We start from the raw sequence: 27,832 nt of genomic DNA, 5'->3' as shown, positions 1-27,832 counted from the left end.
TCAACTCTATTACTATTCTGACACCTATGCATAATGCAATGTTTAACCATAATTCATTCATCATTAAAATCTCAAATGAACTATCAAACGGACTAATAAGATGAACAAGATCACAAAGCAGAAGCGGTGCAGGGGACAGGAAATTAAAAGTGGTAGCGGAGAAGAGGGTGAAATTGAGATGCACCATAGCGGCAACAGCAGGGAATGAAATTACAGACGGCGGAGTGAGGAAAATACAGAAGGAAAATATTTGCATTGAGGGAAAGAGATACGTGCTATGAAAGCAACAAAACTTTACAATTTTTACCAAGTTGTTTACCTCATAGTGGAAAAGGCGAGCAGGCCAAAGAAGACGGTGTGCAAGAGATTGTAAGCGACGTCCGGCCGCATCCTAAAGGTCCTGTCCTCTTCCTCCCTGCTCGCTTGGCCTGACCCATTTGTGCTGGAATGAAGAATTAGGAATCAAACAAGATGGGGAAAAATAAAATAATACAACCCTGCATTAAAACCTAAAGACAGTAAAGATCAGTGGCATTATTCTGAGTTTGTGTGTGTGTTTAGGGTTAATAGCCCTAATTAGTGTGTTTGTGTGTGTCCTGGTAAACCCTGCAAAATGTCCCCACACAGATGGCAATATCCGAAATCCTTGTCCTTGCGTGGACATTTTTTGGTCCCCCATGAGGAAAAACCCTTATAAATCATACTAAGTGATGTGTTTTTAGGTTTAGGGGTAGGGTTAGTGTAAGGAGATAGAATATACAGTTTCATTATGTCTACGGAAAGTACCCACAAATCATGAAAACACACTGTGTGTGTGTGTGTGTGTGTGTGTGTGTGTGTGTGTGTGTGTGTGTGTGTGTGTGTGTGTGTGTGTGTGTGTGTGTGTGTGTGTGTGTGTGTGTGTGTGTGTGTGTGTGTGTGTGTGTGTGTGTGTGTGTGTGTGTGTTGCAAAGCCTCTGGGTGTTTGTGGGCTCCTGTGATTCTGATAAGAAATGAGAACAAAAAAGAGGGCCAATCAGCCCTTAAAGCAACAGCAAATCAGCTTTGAACTAAACATAATAACATGCATTTAAAAGCCCTAATGGAAAAAAATCCCAAAACATCTAGAGTCCAATTATTATGTAGCACATCTAATAAAGACTAATAACTATAATTATAAATTAGCATTACGACCTGTGCACAAACCATAATCACTGCTCTATTGGTCATTTTTCAGCCTATTTCTGTTTACTAATTAGAACAGTGAACATTATGAAAATATTTAAATTCCCAGAAACATGTCTAATTAATGTGTAGCACACACTGCAGTAGTGCACATGAGCGTTTCCTGCTGAGAGAAAGCGATGCAGTAGCTTTACCTGAGATTAGAGAGTGCCACCAGCAGCAGCAAGATGAACAGCACACTGAGGGTGCACAGATACGGATAGAGCAGCACTGTGCCAGCTAACCGCTCAAATGTATCCAATGGCAACAAGCCAAATGCCTCTTCGCACAGATAGAGACTGGCATCAAAGTCTCTGAAAGAAAGAGGCAGGGAGGGAGTGCAGGCTGCATATAGTATCCAGATTATTGGGAGCAGCAATTCATCTGATCAACTGAAATGGTGTGATAAATATCTAGTGGATGAGCAGATTATATTGTGTTCCAGATGTTATTTTTTGAACGCATTTAATCACAGTGGATTAATGGCTCGCTCTCGTCTCTGAGTAGATCTCACTTCTGAATAAGACACCACGATATGGCATTTGACTGATGATAAAAGCATAGATGTAGCACCACAAGAGAAGACCAAAACCTTACCTCGTTGCCCCGAAGCCAAACTTGGCCTTTATGAACTTAAAGATGTGCTCATCCGATTTCAGTTGGAGTATTTTCTGTCAATTAAAATGGAGAGAGTGAAGGATGAAGTCATTCAGGTGAGTGTCTCATGAGATCGGGTTTTTATGGGAATGAGATATGAAGAAAGACCATGAGAGTGAAAGTAAAGCTTTGTCTCAGGAGGAGCAGGAAGATAAGCTGTACTGTACTGTATCATTAATGACGGGGCGGACGATGTAGAACACGATTCATAGCTCACCTTGGCTGAATAATTGATGGTGAAAGTTAATGTGAGGACTAGGAGTGTGTGAAGAGCCAGTTTTCCTACTCGTATAACAAAGCTGCCCGTCTTTAGCCCCGTCTGAAAGCCACACACGCACACACAGCAGGTATTAACAAATATACTACAACAATATTCTTAGCCTCTGTTTTCAATCACAGCAGAATTGGATGTTAGGAAACAGATAAGGTTCATACAGAAAAACAAAAGTGATAATGTGTTTCAAGTAAAATTGTTTTAGTATAAAGCCCTATTTGGATAGGATATATTTTTTGCCTGCTGTATTTAGACATTGTTTCCATCTAATGTGTTTGACCTGTAATGTAATCATGTAGCATATGGGATTATTAGGATAAAATACATTACTGTGCCAGTAATTCTTTTTTTGCACATACATACATTTTGTGCATACTGTACATACTAGAACTGTCATTTTTATATTCGACTGCTTAAAAGTCGAAAACATAATGGGTAATAATCTCTTTTACTTTTACTCTTTTAGTTAAAAAAACAATAAGAAATACTAAAAAATCGTTTACCTAGTTCAATAAAAAAAAATTGGCAATGTTGTACCTCTTACATGCTTCATCTTTTAAAAAATAAATTATGAGAGCAACCGCACAATTTTTTTTTAATTGCTAAAACTTATCTGCCCAAATAGGGTTTCCTTTATTTAAATTCTGTTTGGTAATTCAGAACACAATACTAGAGCTCATATCCCAGTAAGCACATCACCGAGATCATCTGGAAAGCATTGTGTTCACTTTGATCATACTTGTGTACAAACATCTGATTACCATCTTTAAGGAGCAGATTAACATATACAGTGCATTCTAAACCATAAATGTCGCAAGGATATTTGCTTAATGTCGGTCAAATACAGGTGTTATACCCCTTCCTTTCTTTTTTTTTAAACTATTTTAAAATTCATGTACTGAGATGGACACTGACCTGGAAGTGTTTGATGAAGAGAACAGACACAATGAAGCTGAGCACCAGAGAACCCAGAATCATAGAATTGCAGAACTGGAGTAGCCACACCAATAACAGACTCAACACCTGCATCAGGTACAGAGATACCACCTGCAAAGTGAAAGAAATGAATATCCAACCTCACATGAACTCCAAAAGGTGGAAGGTCTCCAATATGTGTGTTTGAGCATCACCTGTTCCGCTGTGAGGAAGTCCAGGCAATCCAGAGTAAAGATTATAAGGGCCTGCACCAGCAGGACAAACTGATTGAATTGCCATGTCAAACAGAAGCAGAAGGTGGAGACGAACACCAGCCACAGCACCACCCTCTGTGGTTGAAAGCACATGATGTTCGACTTAAACCGCCCAGACAACCAAACATACAAAAACCTTGTTCTTTCTTCAGAGCTCATACAATGAGAATTTTGTCAGTGGTATACCATATGTCAGGAAAGCAATTAGAGTCTGTGCTGAGAGAACATACTGAGAGAGAACAAATATGTGTTCAGCAGAGTAAATATATCATAAATACACTTGAAATTGCTAAACTCCATTTCATATTTCACAAAACTATTCCACAGCACTAAGCAGTCAGAAACATTTATCTCAACTTACTGCCTTTTATTTTCCCTGTATTTTCAGACGAGTTATTAGACTGGATTATATTTACTTTACATTTGTCATTTTTCTAAAACCTTTTCTTTCTAATTTAGAAATGACTTAACGTAAGCAATTTGTAGGTTCATTTCTGTAAACACTGAAGATTGTAAACACTGTGTCTCTGTGGTGTGATCACAACGGCCCTTTCCCAAATGACACCCTTAGCCCTCAATGTCTTCCTCACATTCCACACTTTTGTGATGTAATGCTGCTTTGACTGTCAGGTAGGAGGTCCTAGCGAGTTTAGCTACAACCCTAATCAAACACACCTGAACAAGCTAATCAAGGTCTTCAGGATTACTAGAAATATACAGGCAAGGGAGTTTGATTAAAGTGGGAGCTACTGTAAACTCTTCAGGAAAGTGGAACTTGAGGGTCAGGGTTAAGAACCCCTGACCATGGTCTTGTGGACTTAAAGGAAGCATGCAATAGTCGGCAAGACCGCAAGTGCACATGAAATGTGTAATTTGGGACAGGACACAACATCCCAACCAGTACACTGTCTCGGTGTAAATTTGGGGAAGGGTTTTCTGTAGGGTTGGGGATTGAAAATCAATTCCAATTCTAGAATCGGATACTTGTTATAAAATCAAAATTTTGATTCTGCTTATTGGTTCCTGTGTGTGCATTTTAATGTGATTTTAAACCATTCAAGCGCATGAAGATGTGAAAGATAACTCGACTGCACTCGCACACTGTTATCTGCACAGGGCACATCCAGAGCGCGCGCACAAAAATCCACCTTTACTATGGCGCACGAATACTGAATTGAGTTCTCTTGCTTGTATGGACAAATGTGACAAAAACTATGTCAAAATATCCCCGAAAACACAGTCAGGTATGTCTTAAGTGAACGTAAACAGTTGAGAAAGAAAACGTGTGTAACGTTATATTGGATCCGTGCATTAGATCTTAAAGTGACAGCAGCTAATAAACCTGCTGCCATCTGTGCCATTAATGTAAATCAAACAACAAAAGAAAGAGAAAATCACTCATGGATCTTGACTGAATACCTTTTATAAACTTAATAAGGATTAATCTTTATTGCATTTATAAAAAAGAAAACTATGCAGTGATTTTTGCATTTGATTTCAAATTCTGAATTTTGTTCAGTTGTATTTATTTGTGCTATTGCTAATTTGTTTAATTTGTTCTTATTGCATTACTGACTGTTTACGTGTCTTTAATAATGTTAGAAATTAATATTAGTTAGTCTAGTTTATTAGTTAGTTGTTTTTAGGCTGCTGATTTTTCTTCATGGTATTCAGCAGCAACATAAAGTTTTGCAAAAAGACAGAACACATATATTTGATATCTAAATTTTTGACTTTTTTTTCCAATATTGGAATCGAAACTGTGAATAGATAAGCAGAATCAGAATTGCTAAAATTCAAATGATACCAACCCTACTTCTCTGTTTATCCAACTCATGGGAGATGGGAGTGAGTGTTCAGCAATTGTTTGGTGAAGCTAGAAATTACACACTTCAGTGTTTGATCCATCTCACATAACAGTGATCCAGAGGCAGTAGTTCTCCAGTCAACAGAACGCTGATGATGTGACAGCAGTCTTGAGAATTGGTTCCAATCAATGGCTGCAACAGTTGTCGAGTCACCAGTAAACTGAACTGAGAACAGCTCTCGGACTTGATCGCATTGTAGATAACTAATGAGTTAGCTCCTGATAATATGAACATGTGTGAAGGACTAGCTCACATTGAATGAGCGAAAGTTTCTCTAAAATCAAATGCATAGTACAGCTAGTTATATTAAACAATATCTTATTAAAACATGCAAAAACTGTTCAGTCAAGACATTTAAATGAATTTTAATACTGAGTATTGTGTATGCAGGGTGTCTGATTGTATTTTTTTCCCTGCTGGTATGATAGCGTTACATATAAATACTGTCGTTATGTGATGATGTGAAAGAACCATTGAATACATTTTTTTAAACCAGAAACAAACTGCTAAATGAATAAATGTAAACTGCTCGAAAGAACAAATTCACTAAAAAGAATTGGACTTCCCATCAATAATGGATATCATTTGATACTGAATAGACATCTACATTTATGAGGACAGACGATTACCTGGTGAATAGGTTTTAGCTCTGGCCTTAAGTAGCAGGTTATGGCAGCCACCTGAAGAGCAAAGAAAGGTATTGACCAGTTCTCCCGTAGAGAGATGGTAAACTCCACGCGTGTGGTGTCCACTCTGTGCACAAATAAAGAATGCAATCAAGCTGCAATATGTTCTACAATTTTACAAATACAGAGAAGTCATTCGTGAGTTTCCTAAAAAGTGTACAAATTGTGATGTGATCAAAACATTGCTCTTCTTGATGAAGCTTCCATACCAACTCAAACAATAGTTTGAGGTGTGGACTATCTGTATCTGTATTATTTTGAACATTCGAAGCAGGCTTCTTAAATACTGAGATTGTTCCAGGGGGAACATCCTAATATCCTAAAGCCCTAAATGTCCTTGAGAGATTGAAACCATATTTTAGAGAAACATATTGCCTTTCACAATTACCTAAATACAGATACTCACTGCATCACAATTAGCATTTGTTCACACCAGATTGCAAAGGTGAGTTTTGTGTGCATGAAAGATTGATTGTAATCTTGTGGAGCGCACACATACCTGTTCAGAATGTACCAGACTCCACTGAGGGCTCCAGCCAGCCATGAGTCACTGAGTAACCAGCTGGTGATAAAGAGAGCGAAGACATACACTGTCTGCAAAGCAAACACTGTGTAGATGTAGAAATAAATTGGCTCCAAGTAGGTCTGCAAAACAAACACACAGATTGGAAAAGCCCAAGACAATCTATACATCTTACTAAGAAAACAGAAGTGATTGAACACCTGGATGGGAAGTATTCTGTACAAAATGCTAAGGAACACTTCCTGGTAGATGTTCATACGTTGTAGGATGTTTATTGTCCTCTTGGATTCAGTAGTGTTGTCATGAATAAGCTCATAAAGACCTGTGAACATAAGAACACACACAACCACAGTAAACTTTGACTTTTACACTTAGCATGAACTCAAATCTAATTTGACCAGTCTTAACTCTTAGGCAGGTTAGTTTTCACACACAAAAATGGTTTTAAGCCAGTTATTTATATCTTTTGCTGGAAATATCAGTTTACATTTCCAAACATTCCTTTTGTCATTAATTATAATAATCCAGTGAGATGTTTGTATGCACAAGGAGTCTGACAACAGCCGGTATCTGATCTCACCATCATCAAGTCTGTCTGTGATTACATGAAGAAACAGAAAAAAACTGTGCAAGACTAAATCCAGAAGAACTGCAGCAACGTCTCTAAGATGCTTGAAGAAACCTATACCTGCAAAGCTACCTGAAAAACTATGTGCAAGTGTACCTAGACAAAAGCTTTTTTAAACATAAAGGGTGGTCAAACCAAATATTGATTTGATTTAGTTAACAGAAGTTAATTGATCTAATTAATCTATATATATGACGCTCACTTTAAAGCAGTTTTACACAAGTGCCTAAAATTTTTCACAGTACTGTAGCTTTGCAGGAAGGTTTCTAATTGTCTTAGAGATGTTACCGCAGTTCTTCTGAATTTAGTCTGTCTCAGTTTTTTCTGTTTCTTTATCTAATCACAGATGGACTCGATGATGGTGAGATCAGATCTCTCTGTGTGTATATATATAGTGTATACTGCCGTTCAAAAGTTTGGGGTTGGTAAGATGTTTTATGTTTTTAAAAGAAGTCTCTTCTGCTCACCAAGGCTGCATTTATTTGATTAAAAATACAAAACAATCCCAGAACTATTGTGAAATATTATTTCAATGTAAAACAGACGTTTTCTATGTGAATATAGGCTATAGTTAAGTGTAATTTATTCCTGTGATCAAAGCTGAATTTTCAACATCATTACTCCAGTCTTCAGTGTCACATGTTCCTACAGAAATCAGTATAATATGATGATTTGATGTTCAAGAAACATTTATTATCAATGTTGAAAACAGTTATTTACATATTTATTTCAGGATTCTTTGATGAATAGACAGTTCAAAGGAACAGCATTTATCTGAAATAGAATCTTTTGTAACATTAAACACTACCGTTCAAAACTTTGGGATCAGTAAGAATTTGTATTTTATTTTTTGGGGGAAATAAATAAAATAAATCAATACTTGTATTCATCAAGGAGGAATTAGACAGTAAAGACATGTATAATGTTACAAAATATGTGTGTGTGTGTGTGTGCGTGTGTGTGTGCGTGTGTGTGTGTGTGTGTGTGTGTGCTTGTGTGTGTGTGCGTGTGTGTGTGTGCGTGTGTGTGTGTGTGCGTGTGTGGTGTGTGTGTGTGTGTGTGTGGTGTGGTGTGCGTGTGGTGTGGTGTGCGTGTGCGTGTGCGTGTGCGTGTGTGTGTGTGTGTGTGTGTGTGTGTGTGTCTGTGTGCACTAAGCACTCAGGATTCTTTGATAAATATAAAATTCTAAAGAACAGTATTGTTTTGAAATAGAAATCTTTTGACATTATAATATTATGAAAGTCTTTAATCTTCACTGTCACTTTTGGTTAATTTAACCAAATTTATTGGTTTATGCAATAAAATATTAAATACAGTAAATTAATTCATTATGCTGAATAAAAAAGAATATATATATTTTTTTTATCCTACTGACCCCAAACGTTTGAATAGTAGTGTAGTGTTTGAAGAAGCCTTTTCAAATAGTTATATATATATATATATATATATATATATATATATATATATATATATATAAGTTATGAGTAACTACACCAACACTATAATATAGAACATCTTATTTGGATTTATTTTGGTTGCTTCAGTATCAAACTGAGCATAGTTGAGTCAAACCCATAAGTCACAGCACAGATATATTATAATAGTCTAAAATACGTTTTTGACAAAATGTATAGTTAGTATATTTTGCCTTGGTATAGCAGTATGGCTTATATAATAATTAGAGCTCCTATGCAGACAATAATACTTTGATAATACTTACTTACAATACAACAATGATTTGAGAGGTTTCCACTATTGTAAATGTGGGCCGAAATTGACACTAAATGGAATAATGGAAGTGGATTTCAAAATTTCAAAACAACCTCAACTTTCTTTATACTACTGCATATAATACAACAGCTGTGACATTTTACAGTAATCAATTTCAGTGATTGCTTAATACAAAAGCAATGCTCGGAACATGCTTTTACTTTACTATAAGTCCAAAGGCCCAATTGTAGTGGTGTCTAGAGAACAGCTTTTTGCATCGCTGTGGTTCTTACCATTTCAGTCTCAATGGGTAATGATGACCTAATTGTATTTGTTTTTCAGTGTAGGAGCACAAAGAAAATCCATTCCAAATGGAGCTGTTAAGCCAATTAGCATGAGCAAAGACAATTTCGAGCAAAGTTGTGCATTTCCTTTCCATTTTCTAAGACCAGTCACACTGATATGGTTACGTAATGAGACATTCCTTCGATAGCTCTCGGATTACATAAGTGATAATGGAAAGCAAACAACATAGTACAAGAAACTTGCTGTTATGGACAGAGCTAAAAAAAAAAGCTTAGGGTTAGTAAGAAAATGGGATCATAGGTACTTGCAAATGTTTTACACTTAAAGACAGCGATTATAAAATAATAATTGCCCCATAGAAGCAATATTACTACATAATAAAAACTAAGAACTAGTTCACCCTAAAATGAAAATTAAGTCATCATTTAGCCTCACACTTTTGTTGGTCTATCTTTCTTTTATGGACCACAAAAGGACAATTTTTTAAAGTGTCCTTATGCTCATCCATATAATAGCAGTGAATGACAGTGAATAGAAGCATCAAGATTTGTAAAAATTGCACAAAAATATCATAGAATGATCCCATGCAGTATATTCCAAGTGTTCTGTGGGAATAAAATAGGTTAGTGGGTTTAGTGAAAAACAAACTGAAATTGTATGTATTATTCAAAAGAAATTCTTGACCTTGGCTGTTGGTCCTCAGTGCACAGCTACGCACCGTGCACATTCTCTATTAGCGCTGCAGTTCACCACTCCTCGCTCAGAAAAAACAATTCGTGACAAATCAAGATAAAAAAAACCCCACAACATTAAATACAACACCTAGAATCCCCCCCTGAGTCCTTCACTGAGTCGAATATCACCAGACTGGAACTCCGTTTGTCTGACAGATGTGAACACAATAACTCCTTGTCATGATGAACAACAGATATATTCACCTCAGAGAAGAAGGTACATTAGATGTTGGCCTATTTGATGTTTCATTTTTGTTAATATTGATTTCTCACAACTTGTGTGCTTTTCTCCTGGGCGCGACGGATAATCGCCCAAAGTCAAGACGCTAAATTTAGGTTTGTTTTTCCCTAAAGCATATCATATACTCCCAGAACACTTGGAATATACGGCATAGGTCACATGAGATTTTACAAAGCTTGATGCTGGTCGGTATTCGCTGCCATTAATTGGTCCCTTGTGGTCCAAATGCCATTGTGGTCCATAAAAGAAAGAAGGCCATACGGCATTAGAACAACATCAGGGTGGGTAAATGATGACTTAATTATAATTTTAGGTTGAACTATCCCTTTAAACATCAGTGTTCTATCAGAAAGATGGCATTATGCAAGGGTGATCGTATAGTAGTATATATATCTTGTGAGTAGATATCTGTACCTTGCTGTATAGAAGGGGCTTTCAACATCTGTTTGTAGTAGGAGTAATAAAGGCCACATTCTGTCCGGAAGGAGATTTCACGCTCGACTTCCTACAAATGCAAAAAGAGAGGATAAGATTCAGTAAAAATGAACTATGACAAGAAGCACAACAGGAGAAAATGGTGTCAAAATGAAATACATTTCCCATCTGAAAAAGAAATCAGTGCAGCTATCTGCCCAGAATAAACTCGGGCAGATTTAATTCGCAATAAAAGCCTTGAGGAAGAAAAAAAAAACAGGTGTTGTAAATATGGTGGAGTTTTATAGTGTTTTATATAAACAACATCCCGACAAAAAAGATCCATGTGCTCCTCAAGAATAGAATTGCATGAAATTTGGTTTTGGTTTGAAGAGACGTTACACTTTCATTTTTCCTAATAAAACAGCCTTAAACCTTTTTCTTCTGAAAAACTCAAACACAAAGAGTCAATTTAAAAAAATAGAATAATTAAATTTTGTCTGAGGCATATGTAGAGGATATCAGGCCTTTTTGAGATGGCTGTCTTTGGAGTACCTGTACAAGGTGTGGTCATGTCCGAAAATTGTCAAGACGCATGCGCTTTTGCATGTCTTTTGGCTCGGAGAAGAATATCACTTGATTGGAAATCAAGTAAACCACCTTTAGTTTCACTCTGGCTTAGTGATGTGATGCTGTTTTTGAAACCGGAGAAAATTAAATATTCTCTTAGAGGATCCACCAAACGTTTTTATTTAGTGTGGACCCCAATAATTTCATATTTTGAAAAATACGTAACTCTTCCCCCAAACTAAAACTAATATTGTCATTAAAACGCCTGTGCACATTGTAACGGAAAACGCAATTCGACACAATGGGCTAACAATGATGTCAATTATTTTCTCACTGTTTGAAATATAACAACTTCGAGATTCTGTTCTTCCATTTTGGAATTTTTGAAATATTGTTTATATATATTTTTTTTATTACTATTTATGTATTTTATTTTTCTCTGTTCAGTGGGTGGGTTGTGGAAAAGGGGGAGAATTGTAAAAACAAGGAGCATTGTTAACTCTTTCTGTATATGATACGTCAGCCCCTTCCTTCAATAAAAATATATTTTTTTTAAATTGTATAATAATGAGGGTACATTAGAACATCCCACAATGGAGATAACACAACTGAACAAATTACCAATACTGCTTACACAAAGAGCACACACTCACAGCTTCATTACGCAACATCTCTTAGCAACATTCTTGCAACAAAAATGAAGACAGATCCTGCTTCTTCTTACCTTTAAGTGTGAAAACCACAGCAGGTTCTCGTGTATAGAATAAACACACCATGCATGAAACAGCCCAATAACCCCTGCCAACAGTAATCCTGCTGCTATGACAACAGCTGACCAACAGTTTTGTCCAGAAATGTGATTCCATGAAAGCTTTAGGCACTCTTCTGTGCCCCTCTGCCCACTCTTGTAATCCCTTGGATTGCCTTTTGCCCCAAAGTGTAGCAAAGGTGGTGTATCCAGGGTGGTCCCTACATTATCATTGGAATTGCTCTTCCTCCTGCTACGAACCCTCATTCTCAAGGACTATTATCCTACGTCTTTCCCGTCTTTCCAAAATTTCCCTCTCTCTTTCCCTGTTTGAGACCGCAAGCTCTTTTGTTTATCGGTCTTTCCAGAATTTCATGCCCAAATTTTTCATAGCACACGCATTAAAACAATAAAATAAAACCTCATGAGATCATTCTAAGCTCCAGTCGCCACCAAACAGCAATCTGCCGGAGGAACATTTTACATGTGTTCAGAGAGGGGCTGAGACAGGAGGAAAGGCATGTGGGCCGCACAACTGGTGACCTCTTAAAAGTCAGGGAAAAAATATATAAAAAAGAAGGGGGGAAAAAAGCTTGGAACATCATTTAAAAAAAAAAAAAAAAGGGTTAAAGAGCATTTGCAAAAACAGTTATTTGAACAAACGATTGAACAATGTCCAGCTTGAAATTAAGACCGTATTGGACATAACTTCACACACAACGAATTTAGGAGCGTCCCAAAAGTATCTGTCTCCTGCAGTAGTGCGGCGTCCCAGAGGAAAACTTCAAACGCCTTTGTTCAAAAATCATGGCAATATAGTCAATTACAAAACTTAAGATACTGGAACACCAACACCTGCTGAGAACATTAACAAAGCCCCTGTGAAATTTACCACTGGTTTTCATTAAAAAAAGTGGAAACGATTATAAAAATAACATGGAATCTGTGTTTCTAACAGAGGCTCTCTGCAGTAACATTTGATTAGCTGCTAACCACATTCCCATAGGTCTCCATCTGAAACAGAACAAGTGATTTATTTGCCTGCAAATAAAGCACTCTTCCTCAAATGCTCACTTGAGGCGTTCTTCAACCGAAGAATGAAAGAAACATATGGGAACAAAAGCTGTGGTCATCCTGTCCCTGAAGCTTCCAGTCACGTTCCGAAAAGCAAGAGTGCAGATGAAAGTAGGATGACTCATAAGCAAGTCGTAAATACCAGCCAGTGTGCATGAGTTTCCTTTTTCCACTGCTGTCGCACTCTGACTTAATTTTAAACCTGACCTTTTGTGCTATGCATTCTACATGCTGCACTATATAAACCAGGCATAATTGTTATGTCTCATATCTAAAAATAATTAATACTATTACAGCAGTGTCTCCCTTATCTGGCCCCCATTTTAGAGCTTGGAGTCTCGATTAACAAGTTTAATCTGGTGGGTTTAATTAGGGAGAAAACCAAAATGTTTACTGTTGGGGTCATCCAGAAATTGGGTTTGGAACAGTGTCAAAATTATGTTGCGTCTTTAGCCTAGATGAAAAATTTACCGTACTGTAATTATTAAATATGCTCTCCAGACTAAATATTCTTCAAAGAGGTAAGAAAGCATCCTGACATCACATTCTGAAAGAAAAGTGCTCTTATCTGGTATTATGAAGTGTAGTGCATTGTCAATCAGAGTATTTATGAGATGCATTATGTTCTGAGAAAAAAAATGTCAATGCTTGCATAAAAGCAGCAGGTTTGGCTGCTGAAAGCTTCACTAAATGAAAACTAGGCCTGGGTTCCACAAGTCACATTAAAATTAAAATAAAAAGGGCTCTCAAATTGCATGGGACCATAAATAAAAATAAATAAATAGTGATTTATTGCAAAACCAGCAGCGGTAAATCCTGCATTGATTAGGAGATGTGGTTAAACTACTCCTGATCTGCTTTATTTTAATGAGCGATCTGGGATAGAGGGACATGCTGATTTATCCAACTGAACATGACTTAACTTTTTTGGCATGGTGGTTTCATCTGTTTTAGGTCTGGAAGTCATAACATGATCTGCAGCCCAATCTCTGGCTAAATGTTTATCTGACTGTTAGGCCAAAGAGGGAAATTATCTTTCAGCCCATATGGAAAAGAATTATTTTACAAGAGGAAATGCATGAAAAAAAGGACAGATGAGAACATCATCACTGACTAAACGCAACCACATATTATGAATCTAGATCTCTTGAGCTGTTATTTATATTAGTCAAGTAGCCTAAGAACACAAACAAGACCTCTGTCTTTTCACCAAAGACTGAAACGAAAATGAATCCCATATGGAAGGTTGTATCACTTTGATTCAGAACATTGAACATAAAAAAACTCTTTACCTTTATATTGGAGAACCACAGGTCATTTTCATGAAGTGTAGCCACATAGATGCAGCATAGCAAACCCAGACTAACGCCCACTATTGAGCCAATGGTTATACACAATATTGTCCACCATGACAATCCACCTGGACAGAAAGACAAGATTATCACTCGACAATATTAAACAATCCACATGGTAAACAAGAGACATGCACACTGATCTATGGTTAATATTATATGGCTTTTTATGTATAATATTTTTAAACTGTATTAGCCTATTTATTTTGGTAACACTTTATTTTGATTGCCCCCTTTAGACATTCTTTTGACTATAAGTTACGTTGCACTTTCATGTCAATTAACTCTCATTAGAGTATTGGTTGAGTATTAGTAGACTGTTAGGGGTAGGGGAAGGGTTAGAAGAATAAGGGGTTAGGGTTAGTAGAATAAATTGACATGCACTTTCAAAGTGACTTATGATCAGTAGAATGTCGGTTGGAGGAGCATCACAATAAAGAGTTAGCAGATTTTAAGCAGACAGTCTACTAATAATCTACTAATACTCTAAAGAAAGTTAGTTGACATGTAGGTGCAACGTAACTTATAATCAACAGAATGTCTAAAGAAGACCATCAAAATAAAGTGCAACCTTTATTTTTTTATTATATTATATAAAACTATGCCTAATGTATAAAAGTGTTTTGCACTTTGATACATGTGGACAATCGTTAAATACTTTACATGCTGATATTCACATCTCAAGGCTCTGGCTTGTACTTAAAGGGATACTCCACCCAAAAAATAAGAAAATTCACTCATTTATTCGCCCTCATGCCGTCCCAAATATAGATGATTTTCTTTCCTCAGATGAACACAAATGAATTTTATTTAGAAAACTAATCTCTTTGAGTCCATATAATGCAAGTGAATAGTAACCTACAATTTCACGTTTCGATTATGAAATTATGATGGTAACCCGTACAATCTTAGGGGATGAATCAATGTCTTCTGAATTGAAACAATAGGCGTGTGAGATAAAATAATAATATTGTAAACTTTTGAAATTATAAACCATCATTTCCACTCAACTGTCATACTGTCCATTTTGTCTGTTTAAATGGGGAAAAATCAAAGATAACGTCAGTAGACTATGGAGTGCCGCAAGGATCGGTGTTAGGCCCTCTGCTATTCTCAATATATATGCTGCCACTTGGTAATATTATAAGAAAACATGGAATTAATTTCCACTGTTATGCTGATGACACTCAATTATATATCTCATCACGACCAGATGAAAACACTAACTTATCTAAATTGACAGAGTGTCTAAATGATATAAAATGCTGGATGACGTGTAATTTCCTGCTATTAAATTCAGATAAAACGGAGGTATTACTTATTGGTCCAAAAAACTACCCACAAAATCCCTTACAATACAACTTTAATTTAGAAGGATGTCCTGTTACTTTATCCACTACAGTAAAAGACCTGGGTGTTATACTAGACCGCAACTTGACTTTCGAAAATCATATTTCATATATTACAAGAACAGCCTTTTTCCACCTTAGAAACATTGCTAAGCTACGCAACATGCTATCTGTTTCTGATGCAGAAAAGTTAGTTCATGCATTCATGACCTCGAGACTAGATTACTGTAATGCTTTATTAGCTGGCTGTCCTGCATCCTCAATCAACAAGCTACAGTTAGTGCAAAATGCAGCTGCTAGAGTTCTTACTAGATCAAGGAAATATGATCATATAACACCTATTTTATCATCTCTACACTGGTTACCTATTAAGTTACGTATCAATTACAAAGTATTCCTACTGACCTATAAAGCCCTAAATGGTTTAGCTCCTGTGTATTTAACAGACCTTCTATCGCCCTACAATCCATCGCGCTCTTTAAGATCACTAAATTCGAGGCTTCTGGTCATTCCTAGGATATCTAAGTCCACTAAAGGAGGGAGGGCGTTCTCGCATTTAGCTCCTAAACTCTGGAATAGCCTTCCTGATATTGTACGAGACTCAGACTCGCTGTCCCAGTTTAAAACTAGATTAAAGACGCATCTCTTTAACCAAGCATTCACTTAATGCTTAACCTTTGATACTACTGCTGAATCAGTTCGAATGCATTAACATTATGAACATCAGCTATGCTAATTATTTCCCATCTGCCTTTCTGCTGTTATCTCGGGACGCTAGTCCCGAGGTAAATAGCGTTCGTCAGCTCCAGTTTGTATCCAGCCTCTCACGGAGACTTCAGATGCCCCAACGCCTGTGAAGAGACGACTCGACGCCTGTGAAGAGACGACTCAAAGCCGGCGATATGTTATGCCATAAATTAATACTTGATTAACTAACTGTATTTTTCTATGTACATTTCCGAAATTCAATTTCTGTAAAGCTGCTTTGAGACAATGTGTATTGTGAAAAGCGCTATACAAATAAATTTGAATTGAATTGAATTGAAATTTGAATTGAAATTGAATGGACGCGGGAAGTAGGGGTGCTGCAGGTGCTGCAGCACCCCCTGTTGGCAAACTGTGATGACAATAAAATGATAGCTTGTAAATATATCTTTGGTTGTTGTTTCTGTTCCACAACATTTTGTATGTCATGTTTGGGGTGTGGGATGAAGAGAGGGATATTTTTAGTAATTATTTAATTAAAAATTATTTAATTTATCTTCAGTGTGTAGTATTAGCCAATCAGATGTCTTGACGCAAATCACGCGATTACGATTCAGCCTACGCAGCACAAAAAAAAGCAAAAATACACCTAGTCTAAAAAACTGCTAGTGATGATTAGTTAGCAATGTCTCAAATGAGAATTTCTGATTTTTTTCAATCCAACCCCAAAAAACCGAGGCCGAGGACTAGCGAGAAGAATTCTCCAACTGACTCATCCAGAGGTAACGTAGGCTACGTTACAGCCCCTACGCCCGAGCAGGACAAGCTAGCTTCTGTCGTTCCCGGTGCTAGCCAATACGATGTTATGATCATAGACTGTAAAAGGTTATGATCAGTAGCGTACTGTGGGGTTTCAGTCAGTGCTTCAGAAGCTACTGAGCCTCTTTTCTTTCTTTATTTATTATTTAGGCCTACTTTAATGTATTTTTATTTTATTTATTTATTTTAGCCTACTTCTTTATTACATTTCTTTCTTATGCAATGATGCTTGTATTTTGTCTGATTAATACATTTCGTATTTTGTAGGGAAGGGCATTTCAAGCAAAAATAAGATTCGACGATCGCTGGGAATTTGATTATTACAGTCTATGATTATTGCTCAAAAAATTATTCAAGACACACACACACGCTCACCGGTGACACGCGTTTGCTCCGACACATTTCTCTGTACTGTAGGCCTACGTGTTGTAGCCATTAAAGTTAAGTTAGTTTCATATTTATGTTTAAATAATAGCCTATGTTATTTTTTTCATTTCATCTATGTTGATTATATGAAAAGTGAAGAGTAGCCTAATCATAAGATGCGCAATATCGAGAGACATCATTTTGACCACTTTATTAAGTTTTGTTTTGTATAAAGCCTTTCTTTAAAGTGAATTTCGTTTTGTATAAATTGTATCTTAGTTTTAATCAATGTTTCATCAACCAATTACCTGGATTTAAATAAATAAGAAGCAAATAGGCTATAGCAGACAATATAATTAGGACATGGATGCGCCGACGCGATATAACTTGCATTGCTCGTTATTGTGCTACAATGTGAAGAAAATCCAGCAAAACGCGCCGGCGACCTCAGAGGGTTAAACGTAAATAATAACATGTATTATTATTATTATTATTATAGGTGCACTGAGGGGAGAAGGAGTTGTGGACACTATTTGGTTGAAAGCAAAAGCGTCTGCATCAGCTCTCACCCTGAAGTGGCCAAAAGATTCCATTTTTGTGTGTGTGTGTATTTGTTTTCTGATTTTAACTATAAAGATCGTTGCCGTGCTTGCATCACTCCCTTACTCCTCCTATAGTCCCTATGGCCACTTGTCCTGCTTGAATGCAAATGGAAAAAAAAGTTTTTGAGGGAGAGTAGTAATAATTCGTTACATTTATGTAGCGCTTTTCTAGGTAGTAATAATTAATAGATCTGTTTAGAAGTGGACTTTTCCTATAACCACGTTCCTGTAATTGCTTGGTCGGAAAAAATCCCCCCCCACCCCCAGCACCCCCTGTCGAAAATGACTTCCCGCGTCTCTGCTGTCATACACACTTTCATGAGTTCAAGCTTGTTATGACAGTTGACCAGAAATTATGGTTTATAGTTTAACACACCTATGGTCGGTTTCACAGACTAGTCACAAAATAAAATGCATGTTTGAGCTGTTTTAACTGAAAGCAACTTGCACTGGCATTTCTTAAATTATGTCAGTGCAATTGTTTTGTCTCAATTTTCACATCAGTAATGTTTTTTTTTTAAAAGCTTCTTAAATGTCCTAATTTAACTAAGGACTAATCCTGGCTAAATCTGAACCCTGTCTGTGAAACCAGGCCCTAATGTTTTGCTTCAAAATTATTCATGCACCAGAACACTATAGGTTACCATTGAAACGCTTGCATGGTTTATGAAGCTTCAAATTTTGTATTGCTATTTACTTGAATTGTATCCCTCACAGCAGAGAATTATTTTTCTGAAAATCTTTTGTTTGTGTGTGTGTGTGTGTGTGTGTGTGTGTGTGTGTGTGTGTGTGTGTGTGTGTGTGTGTGTGTGTGTGTGTGTGTGTGTGTGTGTGTGTTCATCTGAAGAAAGAAATTCATATACATCTGAGACGACATGATGGTACGGTAAATGAAGAAACATTTTTCATTTTTTGGGCGGAGCATCCCCTTAAATGTACTTCTGTAACAAACAGCACTGACCTGTTGCAAACCACTCTCTAGGTTCAGTTATACACTCTGGCTTCAGGTTCTGAATGCTGGGCCCCGGCTCCTTCCCTTTGCTGCCCTTCCTCTGCCTGACGGCAGTCATACTGGAAAACAGGCTTCCTAGTGAAATATAAGTTCAATAATGATGACAAAATACATGTTTTATATACTGTGAAGTACTGTAAAGTAAAGCATATTGTGAGTAAAATTGTTTTTGAGACCCAAAAAAATTAAATCTAAAATAAATGACAGGACTTGCTATGGTTACCTTCTCAGTCTAACGCAGTTATAGCCTACTGTAGGCTATATTATTTAGTGTTTACTGACAAACCTGCAGTCACTATTTGCACATAAAAGGCTTCTTATATACCAACAACACGTAGGCTACTTTGAAGACACTCCAAGCTTTAATTACTAGGGAGGGCTGGTCCATATTTTCCACCCTGTGGTTTTGAGCAAATGATTACACCTATGATGAGATAATACTGTAGTTCACATAGCATAATACAGCAGCTGTTACATGTATAAAACGAGACAGCCATTCCTCAATCAGCAAGCTATTCAAAACAACGATTAAAACCCCGCCTCTTGCGGTGTTGACAAACACTTGACTGGGATACAACGATCCGTTATAACCGGAAACACAAGCGCTAACGGTGTCAATTGTCTCCATCCATATTGACACTTTCGCGAACTACACGCAAGTTCAACAGCCAGAGAGCGTCCGTAACAAAACAAAAGCGCGCACTCGTGGTTATGCTCTCACGGACCGCGATACAAAACAATAACGCATCGCTCCGCGCTTATTTCATTCATTCATTGGCAGGCCTGTGTTTTGCTGCGGCGTTTCCTGCTCACAGCTCAGCAACAATGTCAGGAGATCTCAGATCGCATCAGCCGCTGATCTCGGTCTCCAGCTAGGGGGCAGACGGCTGTCTGCTGCCTCACCTCGCTCGTTCCCCATCCTTTACACTCATTGTAAAACAATGCACATTAATGCACTAATGCTTGAGCGTCTCTCACCCTGTTCCGTGAAGCTCGTAGTTCCTTATCGGATGTCCGGTAGCTCCTCCTCCCTCACGGACACTCGCCTCCAGCCTGCGAGCGGCGCATAAACACAAACCACTTCTCCATACAATTAACGGGAGAGAAAAAAAAGACAGAACATTAAATTCGCGAGCAGTTCGTTAAATCAGTACGGTGTTGTTCCTATTCTGCAGATTGACAGTATGCAGCACCGCCTCGTAGAGAAACGAACGGCTTTAAAAGAGCGCGAGCGCATTCACTATCACATTCCAGCGCCTCAACCTATGAGACTCTACACCTCTTGAGCCTCAGTAGGCTACCTGTTGAACAGTTGCCCCGGGACGCATGATCATGACACCCATAACGGCCAACTGCTCTGGAAAATGTATTTTTATATGGTAATATACTGCAGTATATTTGCCTTTGGGGATGGATATTTAAAGTTCTTTTTAAGTAATGGTACTTATATTTTCTGTTGCAACAATGACATGAAAATTCTGCCACTCACGTTGTAGCCTAATGATTTTTAATTTCTCAAATTTTAAGTTGATTATTAGCCGAGGCAGCCCAGAGAACCAAAATGGGTAGGCCCATAGGCCTACATCAAATAGGCTTGTCACACTATGGTTTTATTTTATCAAACATTTAGCCTAGATGAGGCTGAAAATTAGTTTGAATCTGTGATCATGAATCGATTGATTTAAGTGAATGTTGAATTTGTTATATGGCCTATAATAAATATTGACATGGTGTAGTGACCGACAAGAAAAGCAAAAACTTGTGTTATACACTCAAAATATGATCAGTTAAATGTAGCCTATTTTATTTATGTGTTTTTTTTAGATGACATGTAGACTATCTAATCATGTTTGTTGGATGTAATCAGACTCATAATCATGAACCAATGTGATTTTCCGCAGACCCAAACTTGACTTATAGGCTATTGACTAAATGTAATTTCCCTTCAAATCATTTTATATTAAAACAATGTTTTCCCTGAGAATCTAACTTATTACATTGACCTAATGTGATTTTTCTAAAGCAAAATATTATTGCCTATAATTGAGAATCTATATGGATTATTTGTAAATAAATACATAACATAATCATAATAATTTGCCACACTGCTGGACTATAAATAGAGTAAATAATTATGAAAAAGCTAGAAAGTTAAAAGGTGGTTAAAATGAAGAAATTTTCACTCTTTTTCCCTTAAATTTGAAATTAAAATGTTGAAAAAAAATCTCATTATTTTTACTTAACAATGGTGATTTAAGATGAACCGCATCCTTGTCACTGATTGTGCTGTTTGAGATGCCATTTGCTGAATGAATTACGCCATATTAATGTGTAGGCAACCATGGTAGCCATGGTTTGTTTCCCTTTTGTGAGGGTATGCCTCAGATATGTACTCTGACCAGTTTAATTCTAGCAGCAGGAGTCCTTTTACACACCAAACCCTGTTTGACTGCAACTTGACTACTGTTGCTATGGCTGCCACAGCTTTCAACATCAGTAAGGCTGAATACTCCCATCTGCGGTGAAAGAAAACGTGTTTCTTTAGCATACAGACTTTAATTAAATGACTCCATTGAAAGCATGTCTTCCTCTTCGTCATCATCCAGTGAAAGCAACAGCAGAGCAACATCGAGGGAAGATTTAAAAGGCAAGTGGCCCAACTAGAAAGGAAAATGAAGTAGCCTTATGAATTTGTATGCTTCTTTTTCAACATTATTCAGCTAAACACACTCGCTTGTGCTGCGTTCTGTATTTGGTCCTGCTTTTATAAGGTCATCAGTTACAGTAGAGTATCCTTTGTTTAGAAACAGATCTGAAAGACTGTTTATTTCTTTTATCATTGGAAATGGGACTAATAACCCTTCTCACATGCCTGGTCTCTTATTAGATATATCAACATCTCCAACCAATGAGGACAGAACAACTTTGCCAGCAAAAGGGAACAAATGTGAAACTGGGGGTACAGCCACCTCAGGTAAGAGAAGAGTTTACTTGCCCCTACACTTTTAAGGGATCATTTTAAAGAGAACATTCTCTCCTGTTTTACTTTAGCAAGAGGGCAGGAAAAACTGTCACCTACATGAGATCATAGCAATAGCAAACGACAACAATTCAAACTAATTCCTGATGAACAAAATAAGTATTTTTTTGAGATTTGAGAAGCCATTTCACTCGGACATATGTCACAATAGGGAGGTAAAGACTCGCAATTTTGTTTCCTATCTGTCAGACACATTCAACGTTATCCCGAAGACTGTCAAATGGGATCTCACTTGGGAGCCCCAATATTGAGAATTTGCAAGTGATGTCTTTCTTGCCCGTGAAAGGGTGCATTCAGTGGTGCTTTGCCATTCAAAAAAGAGCATTTGCGCAGTTAAGGGCAGCGAATCCCCCCTGGGCGCAGAAGAGCAGATTTCCCAAAAAAGAAAAGCAAGCTCGGGTGGCGAGCATCCTTTTTAAATATGTCTTTCAGTCTGTGTGTTTCTGGATGTGGTCGTTTCCTGTCCTCTGATGGCCACGTTCGCTGTCTCACATGTCTGGGCCGTGAACATAGTGAGATGGAGTTCGTGGATGGTTCATGCTCTCTCTGTGAAAGCATGACCATGTCAGCATTGCGGTCGCATTTCTCCTTTTGTGCTGCCATCTTATTTACATAAACAGAGGAGTGGCTTGCAAATTCCACTTGCTAATTCCATTGGCCATTTTTCTACTTAGAGGTGATAGGGCTCCCAAGTAAGACCCCATTTGTCAGTTTTCAAAATAAAATCTCTGTTCCTTCCATCAGGAAACAAGGTTTACATCAGTAACAAGACGTGTCAAGCTGTGTTATTTTTCTCACATATGCCTATCATTTTGCTTCAGAAGACATTTATTCATCAACTGGGGTTGTATTGATTATTGTCATGTTCATTGTGTATGGTTTTCAAAGCATCAACTAAGAAGGATCACTTCCACTTGCATTAAATGGAGTGACAGAGATGGAGGAAAGAAAGTCATACACATCTACAGTACATTTTCATTTTTGGATGAAGTATCCCTTTAACATTAACTTGCATTCAAAGATGACTTTGAACCCAGGTGTGTACACCTTTCCTCATGCATTGTCAACAGCTTAATATCTGTTATTTGCTTAACAGGCTGTTGGGCTCATGAATATTATTCACATTGTCTGCCTTCGGCCAAAGAAATTTGCTGAAATGATAAAGCAGACAGTCAAGCAAGAGCACTAGCCAATGGAATTATTGTTTGCTCAATTATAGCCCTGTCTATGTTTTATTGCCTTCGTTTTATGCAAACGGATATAATTATTTCAGAGTGTCTATTTACACTAAGTGCAAATAGCCCATTTTGTTGCCAATGTCTTTTTACACTAGCTCTTTCCACCATTTTCTGTTTTAGCCAAACAAAATTACAAAAGGAACCCCTCTGTAACAAAATCTGTGAAATGACTAGTAGTAGATTTAGCTTTTTACATGAGTGACCATTTCATGCATTTTAAAAATTCAAGAGTAAGGAAATGAACCAATCTGATACACAATGAAGGGTAAAGGGGTGATTATACAATTACCAAAGTACAATTGTTATGTACAAAGGGCTGGATCATGGTCCTGTAACCTGTGAGCGAAATTAAAGGCTTAACTTAAATCTTAAATCCCTTGAATAGTAACCTAGCTTGCACAGAATGTCAAAAGGTCAGCACACACCGTATGCAACGAGGAGCAATGGTCAGCTCGCATTCGAGCAGAGGCCCAGCCTCTTTTGGCTTAGACTTTGGAGGCCCTTAATAGTCTGAGACCCTGGTGCACTGACCCAATGGCCTGGTCCATAATCCAGCCCTGTGTGCACCAAATGAACAATCATGCACAAAATACTTCTTCATTTATTATGTGATTATAGTCAAACCACCATATGTGACAATCTGTGATTAATGCCAAACAGGTCATGTTTCCTCAGATGTATGTCCCAGTGAGAACCAGAGAGAGGACGGGGACCGTTCAAAACCCAGCAGTATGACAGCAGTGAGAAGCAGATATAAGACTCACACTGGAATGATAAAAGAGAAGTTGGACGAGATCAAATCTGAGATGCAGAAGATCTCTAAAGTCCACCTGCATCAGCGCCCTGAGAGGTGAACAGTCGAATCTGTTCTCCAGACCTAGTTTAGAAGAGTCCCAACCAAGAGGCATATTTTTTATTATTATTATTATTTAACCAGAAGAAAACCCGAGATTAAAAATCTCTTGAGGGTCATGGCCAAGATAAGTGGCTCGAAAGTAAAACAAACATACAGTAAAACATACAACAATCAAAAGCATTTACACGTCATTATTTTATTCTCTAAATTACATACAACAGTTTTTAAATGACTTAAAGACACCAGGTTATGTAGTCTCAGTCCGTTTGAAGATGATTCCAGTCCGAGGTTGCGGCATATTTAAGGCAGTTTTACAAAGTTCAGTTCTAAAAGGAGGTACATAAAGATTTTAAAATGTTTGAGAACGTAATAAATAGTTGCCAGCCGATTTCTGTAGAATAAAACAACAGAGATATGAAGGTAAGTGACCCAATGTAGCTATCATTAGATACCAATGCATTGTCCTTTTTCGAATAGTTGATGAAGACCAAGCATCTCATTGCCCTATTAGGGTATAAAAAAAAAGCCAAAGTCATAAATATTTCTATGACTTGTTTGATGCAAAATATGCTGCATGTATTACATGTCTAAGTGTCCTAAAATCGAGGCATATACATTTCATGTACCTTTACACTCCTGAAATGTCTCGTCTTCAACCTCAGGGGTGGGCAATTCCAGCAGGATGCGACTGCTCCATCCCTAATCAGTCATATAATGTTATTTCTTATACAACATATAATTTTCTAAATAATCCTGAAGACTTTGGTTAGATTGTTCAGGTGTGTTTGATCAGGGTTAGAGCTAAACTCTGCAAGAATGAATGGAGCAGGGTTGGATACCCCTGTTTTCTACTTTTAAATTAGCTGTGTGAAACCCTGCACGAAAAAGGGTTAGGGTTAGAGTCCAGGAGGGCGTACAAGGATCATTCCTAAGAGCCCCCGATCCTGAAATTTGATTTCTATTGAGGGGGACCCCTCCCCTCCCCTCAAAGCAATGTATAACCCCGCTATGAAAGCAACTTGCATTGACTTATCTTAAAATATAGTTATCTTAATAATCAGTGCTTTTGTTTTGTCTCAAGATGCACAGTAGTAATGTATTTTTCTAAGGCATGTTTATAAAAGCTATATAAATTGTATGTGAAACCAGGCCATAATGTTCTGACCTTGTTCTGGAACAGTTTAATAACCCAGGGTTTAAAAACAGTGACAACTCTCTTTTAAAACGTCCAAACTGTTGCTTTGCCCATTCAGTACACTTTACAAACCTCCTAGAAACTGTACCTGTACTACATATGACAGCACAAAGGCTGTTTTATTTAAGCATTTAAAATGGCACACAATGCACAAGGTCCCTGTTTGGCTTCAAGAGCTTTTACTAGATGGAAAATTTCCACAATAGTGGCAGTGCGTTTCACATGACAGCTTTATGATGTGCGAAACAGATAAGAACACACACAGAGAACAATATATGTCTTGCCTGAGGGTGCTGCCAAAATAGTCAGCAGTATTTCTTTAGATCCTTATCTCGCAGTGCTGTGTACACTCCCAGCACCTTCATCTGAATCTCTAAATATATTTTGCAGGAAAGCGTGTCATCCTTTTGTGTGGAACACTCTGGGTCCATACATAGACACTGCTGAGATTGACCATCTCCTTACAACTCTGAGTCTGCTACCCTTCTGGTAATACACAGTGAGAGTAATCAGATGGTGCCTGTGGAACATCTTAATATCTGTTGTTGTGTATAAAGTAATAAAAGTAAAAGTAAATAAAGTATGGTCACTATATGCTTTTCATACCATAAATCTTTAATATAGCAAATTATATATAGAGCTAGACAAAATGCCAAAAGGCAGAAGATTGTCTTATTTGTCAAATAATAATTTTGTACTATTTCAATTGTCAAATAGTCATGGTGCTTGACAAAACAGTTGTTTTTTGTGGCTTATTTTACAGATTTAAATATTTTAAACAGCAAGGTTTTTTTTTGTTAAATATTAAAATGATAGGTTTAAAAATTTCAGAGGAAAAATAAATTTATATATATAATATATGTGTGTATTATATATATATATATATAAAAATAAATATATATATATATATATGTGTGTGTGTGTGTGTGTGTGTGTGTGTGTGTGTGTGTGTGTGTGTGTGTGTGTGTGTGTGTGTGTGTGTGTGTGTGTGTGTGTGTGTGTGTGTGTGTGTGTGTGTGTGTGTGTGCTGGTCATATGATCAAAAATATCATCAAAAAATTGATTTATTTCAGTAATTCCATTCAAAAAGTGACATTTGGATATTATATTCATTCATTACACACAGACTGATATATTTCAAATGTTTATTTCATTTAATTGTGATGATTAAAACTGACAACTAATGAAAATCCCAAATTCAGTATCTCCGGAAATTAGAATATTACTTAAGACCAATACAAAAAAAAAAAAAAGAAGACTTTTAGAAATGTTGGCCAACTGAAAAGTATGAACATGAAAAGTATGAGCATGTACAGCACTCAATACTTAGTTGGGGCTCCTTTTGCCTGAATTACTGCAGCAATGCGGCGTGGCATGGAGTCGATCAGTCTGTGCCACTGCTCAGGTGTTATGAGAGCCCAGGTTGCTCTGATAGTGGCCTTCAGCTCTTCTGCATTGTTGGGTCTGGTGTATCGCATCTTCCTCTTCACAATACCCCATAGATTTTCTATAGGGTTAAGGTCAGGTGAGTTTGCTGGCCAATTAAGAACAGGGATACCATGGTCCTTAAACCAGGTACTGGTAGCTTTGGCACTGTGTGCAGGTGCCAAGTCCTGTTAGAAAGTGAAATCTGCATCTCCATAAAGTTGGTCAGCAGCAGGAAGCATGAAGTGCTCTAAAACTTCCTGGTAGACGGCTACGTTGACCTTGGACCTCAGAAAACACAACACCAGCAGATGACATGGCACCCCAAACCATCACTGACTGTGAAAACTTTACACTGGACTTCAAGCAACGTGAATTCTGTGCCTCTCCTCTCTTCCTCCAGAGTCTGGGACCTTGATTTCCAAAGGAAATGCAAAATTTACTTTCATCAGAGAACATAACTTTGGACCACTCAGCAGCAGTCCAGTCATTTTTGTCTTTAGCCCAGGCGAGACGCTTCTGACGATGTGTCTTGTTCAAGAGTGGCTTGACACAAGGAATGCGATAGCTGAAACCCATGTCTAGCATACGTCTGTGTGTGGTGGTTCTTGAAGCACTGACTCCAGCTGCAGTCCACTCTTTGTTAATCTCCCCCACATTTTTTAATGGGTTTTGTTTCACAATCCTCTCCAGGGTGTGGTTATCCCTATTGCTTGTACACCTTTTTCTACCTCATCTTTTCCTTCCCTTCGCCTCTCTATTAATGTGCTTGGACACAGAACTCTGTGAACAGCCAGCCTTTTTAGCAATGACCTTTTGTGTCTTGCCCTCCTTGTGCAAGATGTCAATGGTCGACTTTTGGACAGCTGTCAAGTCCGCAGTCTTCCCCATGATTGTGTAGCCCACAGAACTAGACTGAGAGACCATTTAAAGGCCTTTGCAGGTGTTTTGAGTTAATTTGCTGACTAGAGTGTGGCACCAGGTGTCTTCAATATTGAACCTTTTCACAATATTCAAATTTTGGGGTTTTCATTAGTTGTCAGTTAT

General features: G+C 37.6%; 2 protein-coding genes across 5 annotated transcripts in view; one reads left to right on the top strand and one right to left on the bottom strand.

Moving 5' to 3' along the window:
• The window catches only part of dpy19l3 (dpy-19 like C-mannosyltransferase 3), a 50,820-nt gene extending 30,514 nt beyond the window's left edge, over positions 1 to 20,306 (bottom strand). Inside the window, exons 1-13 of one of the 4 annotated variants that reach the window (XM_077229340.1) lie at positions 20,010 to 20,306; positions 18,981 to 19,106; positions 14,119 to 14,246; positions 10,435 to 10,525; positions 6,602 to 6,723; positions 6,378 to 6,523; positions 5,822 to 5,945; positions 3,265 to 3,399; positions 3,050 to 3,181; positions 2,078 to 2,179; positions 1,801 to 1,874; positions 1,359 to 1,517; positions 320 to 442 (exon numbers count right to left, since the gene is read on the bottom strand). In XM_077229340.1, coding sequence (XP_077085455.1) covers positions 320 to 442; positions 1,359 to 1,517; positions 1,801 to 1,874; positions 2,078 to 2,179; positions 3,050 to 3,181; positions 3,265 to 3,399; positions 5,822 to 5,945; positions 6,378 to 6,523; positions 6,602 to 6,723; positions 10,435 to 10,525; positions 14,119 to 14,246; positions 18,981 to 19,089 — 1,445 coding nt within the window. In that variant the 5' untranslated portion in view covers positions 19,090 to 19,106; positions 20,010 to 20,306. Of the gene's footprint in view, positions 1 to 319; positions 443 to 1,358; positions 1,518 to 1,800; positions 1,875 to 2,077; positions 2,180 to 3,049; positions 3,182 to 3,264; positions 3,400 to 5,821; positions 5,946 to 6,377; positions 6,524 to 6,601; positions 6,724 to 10,434; positions 10,526 to 14,118; positions 14,247 to 18,980; positions 19,107 to 19,254 lie in introns of all 4 variants that reach the window. The other 3 variants (XM_077229341.1, XM_077229342.1, XM_077229338.1) reach the window with 3 other exon arrangements.
• A 1,015-nt stretch (positions 20,307 to 21,321) lies between these two features.
• On the top strand, positions 21,322 to 25,853 carry LOC143737853 (uncharacterized). The gene is made up of 4 exons (XM_077229714.1): positions 21,322 to 21,691; positions 21,929 to 22,005; positions 23,970 to 24,159; positions 25,751 to 25,853. The coding sequence occupies exons 1-4, from the start codon at positions 21,612 to 21,614 to the stop codon at positions 25,851 to 25,853; spliced, it is 450 nt and encodes a 149-aa protein (XP_077085829.1). The 5' UTR covers positions 21,322 to 21,611.
• The last annotated feature ends 1,979 nt before the right edge of the window (positions 25,854 to 27,832 follow it).

This window comes from Siphateles boraxobius, unplaced genomic scaffold, assembly GCF_051911475.1.
Source record: "Siphateles boraxobius isolate OS27281-9 unplaced genomic scaffold, OSU_SipBor_1 130, whole genome shotgun sequence".
Classification (NCBI taxonomy): Eukaryota; Metazoa; Chordata; class Actinopteri; order Cypriniformes; family Leuciscidae; genus Siphateles; species Siphateles boraxobius.
The sequence above is the reverse complement of the archived record's forward strand: the minus strand, read 5'-3'. Positions and strand labels throughout refer to the sequence as shown.